Source organism: Mobula hypostoma, chromosome 17, assembly GCF_963921235.1.
Source record: "Mobula hypostoma chromosome 17, sMobHyp1.1, whole genome shotgun sequence".
Lineage (NCBI taxonomy): Eukaryota > Metazoa > Chordata > Chondrichthyes > Myliobatiformes > Myliobatidae > Mobula > Mobula hypostoma.
This window is the reverse complement of record NC_086113.1, coordinates 40,192,991-40,208,131: the sequence shown is the minus strand read 5'-3', so window position 1 is coordinate 40,208,131 and position 15,141 is coordinate 40,192,991. Positions and strand designations below refer to the sequence as shown.

Genomic DNA, 15,141 nt, shown 5'->3' with positions numbered 1-15,141 from the left:
AAAGAACACTGCAGTGTACAATGGATGAACTCCTCTATTGATAACCATTAACTAATACAGTTTTATAGTACTCTAGTATTTGTAGTGTTCAATTTTGATCTATATTTCATTTGAAAACATAATTTATTGCTCAGTTAAATAGTTGTTTGTCTCTTTTTTTAAAATACCTTTTTAAACTATTTCCAAGAACTTCAACTAATCGAGGCAGCCACTTAATTGGGCCAAAATGTACTGGTCCCAATGTGTCCCAATTATTTGGAATCTACTGTATAGTGGTGTGATTCTGCGGAATTTTTCTTAAATGTATAGAATGTTTAGTGCATGGGTTACCTGAACGTTAATCTAAGCTATTAGGGATGGATGATGGGCAAGTAAGTTTCAAGGGGATCACAAAAACACAAACAGTTCGAATTTTTATCTGATAAGGAAATAATGTAATTAATAGCTAATTTCAAACTTGGAATTCAGTATGTTCCAAGTACCTTTAAAATAAATCAATAAAATATTATATGAAATTGCTTCACCAACTTCACAAAATGCATTCCACCTAATTATTCATTGCACTATTTCTCCCCCCTTTTTGAAATACCATACTTCAGTCAGACTTGCAAAGGCAGAAAAGCCAATAGTAAGAATAAACTGGAGCAGGAGGTTGCTGAAAAAGTCAGAATAGAGGTTTGCAAACATTAGAGGGGAAATCTGTAAGGTCACTGTTGTTGCGTGATTGAAATCACCGGAGAGTTACTGGTAGATACAAAGCAGCTTCTTTATTCAACAAAACAAGGCATACGAAAACCCTTTTGGTGGAAAAGGTCTGCTGGCCCAGTGTGGGGCTCAGTATTTATTTGCTAAACACAAAGGGCAATTCATATTTACAAGATATAGACAATGCTTTCTTTTGAAGCTACATACAAGATTTCACACCTTCTGATTACATTAGCCAGCAGCATCTGGACTGGTATTCAGGTATCCATTGTTCCAAACTGAATCGACAATACACTTATTTGGTATTTTACGTGCTAAACATGACGGACAATCCATATTTAAAAAGTATAGATAATGCTGTCTTTGAAACTGCATGCAAACCTCACAACTTCTGGTTACATCCATCCCAGCAGCATCTGGACTGGCATTCAGGTATTCACAGCTTTTAGGAAATGCATTATCAAGGAACAGAAAACTGGTAGCTGAAGCCATTTTCTAAGTGTTAATGACCTAAACCCAAAAATTACTCTAACAGTCACGGAGAGATTTGAAAATGCAAAGAACTATAAAACTGAATCATAAGTGAAACAGAGATAATTTAATAACCATAACACTAATGGGAAAATGAAACTTGGTGTCCATTAAATGATGAGCACAGCTTCAAATATGTTTATGTTATGGCAAGGTTCAAAAGGTTATGGCTATTGTCTTCCCACTTGGAATAGTTGAGCCTGGAAAGGATATTCAAAACTAATGGTAATAGTTTTCTTCCATTAACAATGTTGTTAACTTATACAGTCATTGTTTCTTTCCAAGCAATGCAAAATAAATTGCAATGTAATTCTCACCCATTTTCAGTGCATGAAATATATCAGGTCTCCTTTTCTGTTCATCTGAAAAATAAAACAGAAATATTATTAATATCAATTATCTTAAAATCAGAATTAAGATTGGTTAATGGGTGTTGTCGAGCAAATCTTCATTAGAGAAGATCTGGCACTCTCTCTCTGTGGCCATTTTACCTGCCATGGGAGATTCTCATATCATTTTGCTAGTGGTGTACATGCCACCTCAGGCCAATGTCAAACAGGCTCTAGAAGACCTGAGCAATGTAATAAACAGACATGAGATAGTACATCCTGATGCCTTCTCTATTATTTTGGGAGATTTTAACAAGGCCTACTTGAAAAAGACACTAAATAATTATTATCAACAATCACTTGTAGTACCAGAGGAAACAACACACTGGACCACTACAACACCACCATCAAGAATGCTTACACTGCTGTTCGAAGACTACAGCACCAGTACTGAGGACCAAGGTATGGACAAGGAAGGCACAAGGGTGCTTACAGGACTGCTTTGAATCAGTGGACTGGACTGTATTCAGGAATTAATCTTCAAGTCTGGATGAATATACCGCAATTGTCACTGACTTCATTAAAACCTGTGTGGATGAGTGTGTGCCTTTGAAAACTTACTGTACATTCCCAAACCAACAGCTGTGGATAAACCAGGAGGTTCACATTCTGCTGAGGGCTAGATCTGTGCCATTTAAGTCTGGCGACCAGGTTTGTACAAAAAGAACAGTCTGCAGATGGCTATTTCAAGAGCTTATAAACAATTCTGAGCAAGGCGGATGGAGGCATTGGACGCACATCAACTCTGGCAGGGTTTGCAGGTCATTACTTCCTACAAAGCAAAACGCAACATCATGAATGGCAGTGATGCTTCACTACCAGATGAGCTCAATGCCCTTTTATGCTCACTTCGAAAGGGAGAATAAAACTACTGCTGTAGGGATCCCTACCGCACATGGCAATCCTGTGATCCCTGCCTCAGAGGCCAACCTCAGGCTCTCTTTCAGTAGGGTGAACACTTGCAAGGCTGCAGCCTTCAATGGAGTACCTGACAAGGCTAGGAAAACTTGTGCCAACCAACTGGCAGGGGTATTCAATGACATTTTAAATGTCTCACTGCTATGGTCGGAAGTATCATCATCATCATCATGTACAATGCCCAGATCGAGCTTTGACTGCCATGGCCCACACACTCCTGTTTTGGGTCAGGTGGATCAATTCACAGGTACTCATTTCCAGTTCTCTGGCTGCTGTCTCCATCATCATTGGTCTTTGCCTTCCCTTTGCTTTCTTCTCTTCAATCTTTCCCATAATTACTGTGCATTCTAACTCCTCTTTCCTAATCACATGTCCCATCTGCTTCAAAAGGACAATTATACTGGTGCCTAAGAAGAGCAGTGTGCACTGCCTTAACAACTATCGACCAGTAGGACTTGTATCTACAGTGGTGAAATGCTTTGAGGGGTTTGTCATGGCTGGAATCAATTCCTGCATCAGCAAGGACCTGGACTCACTGCAATTTGCCAATTGCCACAATAGGCCTACAGCAAACACAATCTCAATGGCTCTCCACGTGGCCTTGGATCATCTGGATAATACAAATACATATGTGAGGATGCTGTTCACTGACCAGCTCAGCATTTTACACCATCATTCCTACAGTCCTGATGGAAAAGCTACAAAACCTGGATCTCTGTACCTCCCTCTGCAAATGGATCCTCGACTTCCTAACCGGAAAACCACAATCTGTGTGGGTTGATAATAACATCACCACTTCACTGACAATCAACAATGGTGCACCTCAGGTGTGTAAGCTTAGTCCACTGCTCTACTGTCTCTATACCCATGACTGTGTGGCTAGACACAGCTCAAATGCTTCTCTAAATTTGCTGATGATTGTTGGCAGAATCTCAGATGGTGACAAAAGAGCATCCAGGAGTGAAATATACAGCTAATTGAGCGGTGTCACAGCAACAAGCTTGCACTCAACGTCAGTAAGTCCAAAGAGTGATTGTGGACTTCAGAAAGCATAAGACACATATTAAACCTCAGAGAGAAACACAAATTAAACCTCAGAGGGATCAGAACAGGAGAGAATGAGCAATTTCAATTTCCAGGGTATCAATATCTCTGAGGATCTAAAATGGTTCGAACATGTTGATGCAGCTATAAAGAAGTCAGGACAGCAGCTATATTTCATCAGGAGTATCCAAGACATTTTCCAGGAACAGTGCCTCAAAAAAAGCTGCTTCCATCATCAAGAATCCCCACCACCCAGGACATGCCCTCTTCTCAATGTTACCATTAAGGAGGTGTAGAAACCTGAAGGCACACACTCAGTGATTCAGGAACAGCTTAATTTCTGTTTTTACACTACTTATCTTGACTTAACTATTTAATAACTACACTGTTTATACTTATTGTAATTGAGTATTTTTCCTATATTTACCTTGTATTGCATTGTACTACTATCGCAAAGTTAAAATATTTCACGTGCCAGCAATATGCCATCTTTGAACATCCCCTCACCTTAAATACATGCATTCTGGTGTTATACATTTTGACAATGTGAAAAAAAAATACTGTCTACTCTATTCCTATCTAGTCAAGTGTAGCAGAGAAATATCTTCACTTCGAGCAGGGGTGGCCAATTTTTTACATTCCATGCATCAATTTTTTCACGCGCAAGTTCAGATGCGATTTTTTTCACACACGAGTTCTATATTAACCTATTTTTACAAGAATTGAATGAATGGAGGGTACAAGAGTTGTATGGTGCATCTGAACTCGTGGAGGATGATTATGATTCTCTTCCCAGAGAGCTGTTGGAATGCATTCAAAACAGGGAGATAATTGCTATCAACATATTAAACCAGAATAATGGAATATGGGAACACTGCAGGAATTAGCAGATGGGCCATAATTTTCATCAACTAGCAGGCTTGAAGAATGAATGGACACACAACACACTGCAGATGCTGAAATCTGGGGCAATGAACAACCTGCTGGAGGCAGCATCCGAGGGGGTAAGAAGCTGTTGAGTTTTTGAGTCCTGATGCAGGATTTCAACCCGTAATGTCAACAATTCCTCCTCACTACCACCCACCATCCAGAGAATATGTTCCTCCCTATAGTTTCACCACCTAATGGTCTGTTATTGGAGAACCAATAGCCTATCCTTGTACCCAACTGTTAAGTTTTTACGTAATCCTGTTCTGTACAGAAAATACGAGTCAAATTACAGTATGATTTCACAAAAAAAAATTCCAGTCACGAAGAGGTGATGTGCTTTAAGCAATTTGGAATCAATGAGGCAGTGACTCAATCAATGGGGTGCGCCACGGGTCGGTGATGCTTTGTGCTTGACTGACAATGATCGTACAACCCCTGCTCTGCACTGGCCCATGGGGTAGGGTCTAAAAATGTGGGCCTACAGGGAAAATATACCATTGAACCGTTACGATTAACGCAGTGCATCACCCCAGCGTGAGGGCCCACCTGACTTGGGTCTGTTACTGGTCTTTGAATCGAGATAATTCCTCATCTCCCTCTGTTTAGCAGCGCAGGCGATTTCAAACGCAGTTACGCCTCCCGCGTTGGTTTGATTGGGGTCCGCCCCCCTCTCGATCAGCTGCTGGGCCACGCCCAGCTGACCATTGAGTGCCGCCAACATGAGAGCACTCCAGCCGCTGGTGTGGCCCGTTTGTCCCGCTACGGAGCCCCACTCCAACAGTACGCGGACCACGGCGTCGTGGCCGTGCTGCGCCGCCACCATCAGGGCAGTCAAGTCTCCGGTCGTCCGGCCGATCGTCCGTTCCTCCACCCAGCTCGGAGGCCCGACGCTGACGTCACCGCCGACGTCCACGCGGGCGCCGCTTTCGAGCAGGGCGCGCGCCAGTCCGACGTGGCCTCCCCGCGCCGCGCCCGTTAGCACGCTGACGCCCAGCTTATTGGCCGCATTGGCGTCCGCGCCATTCTCCAGCAGCACATTAGCCACGTTCAGGTGGCCGAAGCGGGCCGCCTGCATGAGAGGCGTCCAGCCGTAGCGGTTGCGGCTGTCCACCGAGGCCCCCTTCATGAGCAGGAACCGTACTAGATGCTCGTGGCCGTTGCCGGCCGCGAACTGCAGGGCCGAGTTGCCGTCGTCATCTGTGCAGTCCACCGGCACCTGCGGAGCCCTGAGATCCGGCTCCTCGCCCGCCTCCGCTCTCTCCTCCTCGGCTGGCTCAAGCAACCGCCGGGCGTTCTCAAAGTTTCCTTCTTCGCACGCGCGGAACAGCAGCTGGAAGGTCGGCGGAATCCCGCTCTCCATTCCTAACGGCGAGACGGCCACAGGAGCCAACTCCTCGCAGCTGCAGGCCGGCCGCCCCTCAGCGCCGAGCTGAGAAGCAATGACATCGCTTGGCTGGTGGTGTATCTTTTTGGAGAGTGTGCAGGAAACCAATACCCACAGCCAAATTTTCCTTCGGTTCTACACTGACCGCATGACTTCATTAATTTGCTCGGTCCCGGGCTGGACCATCGCGCGTCACGGACAATAGTGGATTGGGGGGAGGGGGGGCGAGGTTTAAAAAAATCACGGAATTCTTATGATTGGCAGGACACATGACCAATCCACTCCCTACACTACCGCCTCTTTCCCTCACTCCCTCAGTCTGAAAGGAGGCGGGGCTTTTGTACCCGGCAACTATTTACTAACAGAGGCTGGGTCTCGAAGACCAGTCAATCAGCGCAGAGAGGGGGCGGGTTCCTTTGTGGCGCCCGCGATTCGGAACAGACATTCATCAGAGCCGCAGCTGGTTTATTGACGGTGGATCTTGCGTCATAATGGGATTTAGGAGACGATGCGTAATTTTCCTGTCAATCACAGTCTTAGACCAAATGTTCAGCACAGCGGGTCTTTTCTACAGATGTCAGTCCAAGTAGACTTGGCCTTTCAGAGGTTGGGATAAACACAACCGTTCAGAATACATAAGCTCAAGCAACAGTACAAAATACTGTAGATATAAATAAAGCAAATACTAGAAGTTCTCCGCAGATCAGATAGTATTTGTGTAGAGAGAAAAAAAAGTGTTAACGTGTCAGGGTTGTAACGTTTGGTCAGAATTGGGAAAAGTTCGTCTTGCCAGTTCAACACTAAACGGTCATGCACACACCGGAATTATTTGTATGTGCGTAGAACTTTTAAGTAATGTGCAATAGCACAAGGTAAGCCTAAAATTCGGATATATAAAGAAAGCAGTTTTCCCAACAAGGAATCATGCTTTTTAAATGACAAAGATAATGTTTAAAATATAATAGGAAGTTGAAGCAAAGTACATTCTGTTTGTATCACATTGTTGATGTGCAAGGGAAGTTTTGTGTAAAGAGACAAGAAGAATAGACAAGAATCTTACAAGTTATTCACGGCTAGCCAAAAGATAGATAGAATTACAGGTTAAAACTAATCTTAAAAAGGCAGAGCCATGATTGAGCTACAAAATGGATCTTTTAATTTAGATGCCTAGATTTTAGATGTTGGATAAAAGGGAATAGAAGTTATGGTAATATCTAGCATAGAATCATATAGCATAGAAACAAGTTGTTTGGCCTACTGTTTGTGCAAGTGCATCAAGTAGCCGTTTACATTAATCCTGTACTAATCAAATTTCTTTCTCCTCACTCTGATCAATTACTACCAAATTCTAATAATCACCTATATGCTTGAGTAAATCTAGAGAACTCTATTACAACCTGCAAGTAATTGAGATGTTGGAGGAAGTCATAGTAGACAGAAGGAATCCAGTCACTGGAAAATATGCAAACTCTATGTAGACAGTAACCAAGGTCAAAGTAAATTTATTATCCAGGTACATATATCACCATATACTACCCAGAGATTCATTGTCAATCACAGTAAGTACATCAAAACACAATAGGGCAGCCTACTACAGGTGCTTCACCTGTACAGGTGAGCCGGCTTCAATTCCCATCACTGCTTGTAAGGAGCATGACTGCAAGGGTTTCCTCTAGGTGCTCCAGTTTCCTCCCACAGTCCAAAGGCGTACTGGTTGGTAGGTTAATTGGTCATTGTAAATTGTCGGGCTAGGGTTAAATTGGGGGTTGCTGGGCAGCATGGCTTAAAGAGCAGAAAGTGCCTATTCTGCGCTGTATCTCAATAAATAAAGAAATACAGTCAGTGAAAGGGTGCACACAGGATGGACAAATAACCAATCTGCAAAAGATAACAAACTGCAAATATGAAAATAAAATAATAAATAGAGAACATGAGATGAAGAGTCTTTGAAAGTGAGTCCATAGTTGTGCAAATAGATGAGTGAAGTTATCCCCTCTGGTCTAGATTGAAGTCAGGTCAATGGAGCTGTGAGACACTGTACTATTGCAGTTAACCTGGTATCACTCAAAGATCCAATCACCAAGTCCGCATGGAATAGTAAACACAAGAGGATCTAGATGCTGAAAATCCAGAGTAACATGCACAAAATTCTGGAGATACTCAACTGGTCAGGCAGCATCTATGGAAATTAATATCAGTTAACATTTCAGGCCATTAGGTGGGGAAGGAGTACAAGTGGGAAAAAGATGGGTGAGATGCAGGTAGGTGGGTGGGGGAGGGATGGGATGGGTGGAAAATAAATGGCTGAAGAAGGAGGAATCATTTGGAAAGGAGAGTGGACCATGGGTGAAGGGGGAGGAGGAGGTGATAGGTGAGGAGAAAAGAAGGGTTAAGAGGGGAGGCAGACTAAGAAGGGATAAGAAAGAAGCCAGCCAACTCCTTGACCAAGTTTTTGTTTATTGGTTCTGCTGTCTCCTTTTTTGACATATAGGGATATTTAGAAAATTCTTGGTGATTATATTAGGAGAAGATATATCTCTCAGTGGTAAAATACAAAGAAATAATCCCTGTAAACATGAGGAGTCATGAACTATTCTGAGATTGAAGCCTTATCTGCAAAATTATCAAGTGCTCACTAAAACCTAACGGATTGCTTTCTACAATGATGAGATGAAGTTTTAATGGCCTAATAAAGCTAAAAGTAAACCAGTGTGTCATATGAATAGTTGTCATATTATTTTAGTGATACCAGAATTGCCTCAATATAAAAGAAAATCTCTTGGACTGAGTTTAGATTAGGCACCACAGATTAGGCTGCTGGTAGAAATGGATGCAAGTGCATTTTAGTTTTTTTCACCAATAACTTCAAACAAGCTCCTGCATCTAATGTTGGAGAAGAGGTCTTTGTAAAGAGCCATATTCATAAACTTCAGACTAATTTTGTGGAAATCCCTGCCGAAATGTTCTCAAATAATGAACAGATAGTAATCTGGAGCATCTGAATGCTGAAGACCTGAAACTGTTCTCAATCCTTTTCCCTGACTGCATTTTGGTGGTGAAAGCAAATGAACACAAAGTTGCAGCAGTTCCTCAGATATTTTACTGGGCTAACAGTCTGAATACTTAGCACAGAGACAAGGTCTTCATCAATTTTTAGTACAAAGGGGCAGTGGTTGTGTTATCAAATTAGTACCTGGAGGCCTGGATTAATAATTTGGAAACCAAGGTTAAAATCTCACCTGGCAGCTGAGGAGTAAAAAATTCAGTTAATAATATGGAATTTTAAAAACAATCACAGGTAGTAGTTGTTGGAAATCCCCACAAATGTCTTTAGGAGCAAGAAATTTCACGTACTTCCGGTCTTGCCTACATGTGACTTTCAAATAAACCAATGCAGTTAATTCATACATGCTCTCTGAAATGGTTTATCAACTACTCAGTTCAAATGCAGTCTGGGATGGGCAATTTAAAAGTTGGTCTTCTCAATGTCAATCCTTAAAAAAACAAATTAGGAAGTTAATTATTTTAAAAATAAGAGTTTCAATATGATTATATTTTAAATAATTATTGTTTTAAAATATCAATGGATTTTGAAAACAGTCGGTGTTTAAAGAGCCAGCTGAACAAGGTCATGTGATTTAGCTGGCTTTTAATATCATTAAATTGTTTCTTGCTAATTACATGATGGCCTTGTGATGTTGAACACCCTGCCCCAATACATCTTTGGAACTGTAAGTTGTTCCTGCTCAAATCGCACAATTTTGCATTAATTTTTATCATTTGAGTTTCAGTCGTCCAAGAGGAGTTTTCCACTGATGACGATCTGTTTTAAACACACTTTCACAGTTACACGTAATAAACCTGGTATACAGGCTACAATTAATGCCAGCTCAGAGATTCCTCAAGAATTTCTAATTAGGCCTCTGCAATAGTATCACTAAATTGACTTTACACAATCCTAAATTTTTGTATTCTCACACAGCAGTGATGCAGATAATTTCCCAGGAATAATCAGTACATTCACAAGCTGTGAGTATCTCATTACACACAAATAATTCTGTTGTTAACTTCATAACCTCGGTTCAAGGAACCATTATCAAAAGAACAGTATGTTTGTTATTTTGATTTCAGTATGGAAAATACCGTGGCAAATGCTCCAGGCATGCCAGGTCACTTGGATTCTTTCTGTGCCAAGTCAGGATCATGGAAAACAATGTGGTGGTCACTTTCTAAATTAAGAACTATTACAATTCTGATCTTAAACTAAACTCATTTGAACTGAGGTTTACCTGAGTTTACTTGACAGTGGAATTGCATTCCTATTTGTGATGTTTCTATATAAATTATCAACTGAAGCACTGCTAATTGCCATGAATATTCTTTCTTCATTTAAGATTCAACCTTTCTGTGCACGTTGAATAGAAATTGCAAAAGAAAATCAGTGGTTTCTATTTGATATGCTTATACTTTGTTATTTGAACTAGAAATTGCACAAGTTATTTTTGCACTATCTTTATAAAACAGAAAACCAGCAAGATAGGATATTTCAGGCTAAAATTATAGTTTTTTTCCCCCACAAAGCATCTTTTCAGCTTTGTTATATCTGAAACATGACTTGACCATTTACTTATATTAGTAGAACCTATTGTTCAATTGACAACCACATTCTTATCTTGTACACTATTTGGTGTTTCATTTCTTTTGAATTGCTTTAAAATATCATAACGTTCTGAAATCGTTAATCTGTTCTAGTTCAGTCCTTAGGTTAAAACATGCAATTCAGCTTGTAGTAGTTCTTTGCATAGCATTCAATGTAATTAAGTGGAAAGATTTACAATAAAAAGTAAAAAAGGATGCCCATTAAGTTCATCATTACAGCCAACAAGAACTCATTTAGCTTGTTCATACAATTTGAGCGATTCAGCATATTTTTTCAGTTTTCCTTTTTAAGAACTTTATATAATTTATTCATGTTTAACAGAATATACTTGACATTGGAATTTCATTCCTATATATGACTTTCTTTACAGCCATCATCGATTGAATAATTTGTTGATGTATCACTAATCAATGCTAATATTTTGTTTAATGAAATTTCATTAATCAGAAATATGGGTGAAATGTGTTATTGGCATTTTGGTATGTCGTCTTATAATGAAAAATCATTTTGTAAATCACCCAAAGAGTAATGGCAATAGTAATGGGAATTCATAAATATTTATATAATTGAAGAATTGCTGCATATGACTGGCTATTAAAAGGATGTAGGACCATAAGTGAAGTCCCTTATCAATTTATTTCACACAGGCAGCTGCACTTCTTTCTGTTAAAATCAGCTCTTACAACTTTTGATTAGCATACTGTGAAAGTACCTAAAACAACCCCAAAGAAAAGAAAATCACCCCTCTAAGTAGTTAAAAGCTATATAGTGTCATTGCCATAATGGATTGACTCGTCACTTGAAAATCCATTCTCCAAAGTAATGCAGGTATTTTAATTTCTCAAACTATATTAAATATAAGTGAAAAACCAAAAATCGAAAATAAGCTACAGATGCTGGAAATCTGAAGTAAAAACTAAAAATGTTGGAAGGTCAGTCAGCATCTGTATTAGGGAAAACATCAGAATCAGGTTTAATATCACCAGCATAGGCCATGAAATTTGTTAACTTTACGGTAGCAGAACAAAGAAATACATGATAAATAAATATAGAGAAAAAATGAATTACAGTAAGTATATATACCATACATCTATTAAATAGTTAAGTTAAAATAAGTAATGTAAAAATAAATAAAAAAGTAGTGAGGTAGTGTTCATGGGTTCAATGTCCATTTAGAAATCGGATGGCAGAGAGTAAGAAACTGTTCCTGAATCGCCTTCGGCTTCTGTACCTCCTTCCCGACGGCAACAATGAGAAGAGGGAATGTCCTGGGTGTGAAGGTTCCTAATGATAGACACAGCCCTTCTAAGGCATCACTCCTTGAAGATGTCTTGGATACTACAGAGGCTAGTACCCATGATGGAGCTGATTAATTTTACAAGTTTCTGCAACTTATTTCAATGTTGTACAGTAGCCCCCTTCCCTTCCCCGTACCACACAGTGATACAGCCAGTCAGAATGCTCCTCATGGTATATTTGTAGAAGTTTTAGTGTTTCAATTGACAAACCAAATCTCCTCAAATTCCTAATAGAATATAGCCGCTGTCTTGCCTTCTTCATAACTGCATCAATATTTTGCATGCAGCCTTTAGTCCCAAGAACTTGAAATTACTCACTCTCTCCACTTTTGATCTCTCTATGAGGATTGGTTTGTGTTCCCTCATCTTACCCTTCCTGAAGTCCACAATCAGCTCTTTGGTCTTGCTGACGTTAAGTGCAAGGTTGTTGCCACGACACCACTCAAGTAACTGGTATATCTCGCTCCTGTATGCCCTTTCATCACCATATGAAATTCTGCCAACAATGGTTGCATCATCAGCAAATTTATAGATGGCCTTTGAGCTATGCCTAGCCATACAGTAATGGGTGTAGAAAGAGTAGAGAGGTGGACTAAGCACACATCCCCGTGGTGTGCCAGTGTCGATTATTAGTGAGATGGAGATGTTATTTCTAATCCACACATATTGTGGTCTTCTGGTTAGGAAGTCGAGGATTCAGTTGCAGAGGCCTGGGTTCTGTAGCTCTTCGATCAGGACTGTAGGAATGGTGGTGTTAAATGTTGAGCTATAGTCAATAAACAGCATCCTGACATAGGTATTTGCATTGTCCAGGTGATCTAAGACCATGTGGTGAGCTACTCAGATCACATCTGCTGAAGACCTATTGTGGTGATAGTGAATATTTCAGTTGCATGAACTTTTCTCAGAATATAGATCAGTAACAAGGCTGGTTAGTTAGCCGAAATTACTTTCCAACAAGAAAGGATTCTAAAGTTTCAGTGATAGTAATCTAGCCATCTAAAAGTTCAAACCCATTTATAAAAGACTGCAAAATATTCTAAAAATTGAAGAAGCTGCAATGGCTAGGAATCAAAATCTGCTGCAAATAATTATGGAAAGAGAAACAGATAATGCTTTAGATCTGGAGTCTTTATTGAAAGAGAACGAGGGAGGGGTGGAACAAAGTGAATATCCTGTATGGCAATACTATATGGATTGAGAAGTGGAATGTGCTTGTAACTGCCCCCCATTAATTCATTTGTTCTCACCCTAACAAATATATTCTCTTTGTTCTATCTGTCCTTCCCACATCTTATCTGCCCGAGTATTAACTCATTTTTCTTTTTTTCTGTTGTAAAGATTTCCTGACCTGACATGTTGCATTTTTTCTCTTTCCACAGATGGTCCTGATTTGCTGAGTGATTTTAGTAGTTTTTATTTGGATACCTATGCTGCCTTCTGATTGGCTACCTATATAGATACATTAATGTAAGTAAGTAGATACATATTGGTACAATGTTATTTATGAGTCCATAAACAGTTTGGTTGTTTCTGAATATTCTATCAGCTCAATCATTTGGAAAATAATGATTGGCAGGATTGACAGGAAAAGATAGTCTTTACGTACTTCAAGCATCTTTACTTTGACCATGAAGGTCAAAATTCAGAGCCAGATGTTCTTAGGCTGCATAGTTCTGCCATCAGTTGGGCTGAAATAAAGATTGTTTAATGTCATTTCCAGCACACAAGTGTAAAGAGAAACAAAATAATTGTTACTCTGGATCCAATGCAACACAAAAAAAACACAATAAGATTAAGAACACAATAAAAACACAATAAACATAAGTACATCAAATAGCTTATTAACATAGGTTGATCGTATGTACATAAAATGACGCTAGATACAGGAGCATCTGTACATAAAGTGACTGACAGGAAATGATAATGTAGTGGTGGTGGGGGGGTGGGGAAGTGGGTTATTGAGTGGAGGTGTTGATCAGCCTTACTGCTTGGGGAAAGTTACTGCTTTTGAGTCAGGTTGTTCTGGCATGGATGCTATGTAGACTCCTCCATGATGTGATTGGGACAAACAATCCATAAGCAGGGCGGGTGGGATCCTTCATGATATTTCTAGTCTTTCTCTGGCAGCTTTCCGTATATACAGTTTGTGCTTGATAGCAGATTGGCTGATACCGGTGATGCGGTGGGAAGTTTTGACTACCCGTTGTCGAGCCTTCATGTCCACTACAGTGATACTACACAGTGATGCAGTGTACTAGGATGCTCTCTATTGTGCATCTTGAGAAGAGCGGGAGTATAGTCCTGCTATTTTCAGCCTCCTCAAAGAGTAGAGGCATTAGTGAGCTTTTTTGATTGTATAGAGTGTGTTCTGGGACCATGAGAGGTCGTGCGAGATGTGGCTCTCAGGAGTTTGAAACTGCTCACACTTTCCACTGCTGTGCTGCCAATGTAAAGAGGTTTGAGAGTGGTGCAAATTCTGCTGAAATCAATAACCATCTGTTTTGTCTTGTTGACATTGAGGAAGAGGTTATTTGCCTGACACCAAGCAGTGAGCTCTTCCACCTCCTCGCTGTAGGGCGTCTTATTGTTGTTGGTAATGAGCCCCACCACTGTCATGTCATTAGCAAACTTGACAATGTGATTACTCAGGTATTTGGCCATGCAGTCATGTGTGAACAGAACATACAGCAATGGGCTCAGCACACAGCTCTGGGGTGCATTCATGCTGAGGATGATAGGGATTGTGCAAACTGACTAAGGCTTGTTGGTTTGGATGTTCAACACCCAGTCGCACAGTGGTGACCGAGGAGTAGGTGTTTGTTCATCAAGGTCTGTGGGACAATTGTTTTGAATGCTGAACTGAAATCCAGAAACAGCATTCTGACATAAGTGTCCTTGTTTTCTATGTGTGTTAGCCAGGTGCATGACCAATGCTATAGTATATGTCATAGAGCTGTTCTATCAGTAAGCAAATTGGTAAGTGTCCAGTGGGGCAGGGATGGAATTTTTGATGTGTGTCAATAGCAGCCATTAGAAGCACTTCATGATTATTGGCAATGGTTGTTTAGTTCTGAAGGTGTAGAATTATTTGGTACAGTGATCATGGTGCTGATTTGAAGCATCTGCGACAGCAGCCTGCATGGATGAAGTCTTGATCCCTTGATTTATCACTTATTCAGCAATAAAATGAAGTTGAAAGGCAAATTGATCAGGAAATAGTTACCACTCTTCATCTGAACAATCAGGCTTAATAATATCCAAAATGTAAACTGGGAAGAA

General features: G+C 40.4%; 1 protein-coding gene across 2 annotated transcripts in view; it reads right to left on the bottom strand.

Moving 5' to 3' along the window:
• Positions 1-8,157, bottom strand: part of LOC134357949 (ankyrin repeat and SAM domain-containing protein 6-like) — a 56,296-nt gene extending 48,139 nt beyond the window's left edge. For both annotated transcript variants that reach the window (XR_010020762.1, XM_063069757.1), the window contains exons 1-2: positions 5,064-8,157; positions 1,554-1,598 (exon numbers count right to left, since the gene is read on the bottom strand). Coding sequence is in view for 1 of the 2 variants with exons in the window: in XM_063069757.1 (XP_062925827.1) it covers positions 1,554-1,598; positions 5,064-5,877 (859 nt within the window). In the remaining variant the exon portion in view is untranslated. The remainder of the gene's footprint in view (positions 1-1,553; positions 1,599-5,063) is intronic.
• Positions 8,158-15,141: the final 6,984 nt, after the last annotated feature.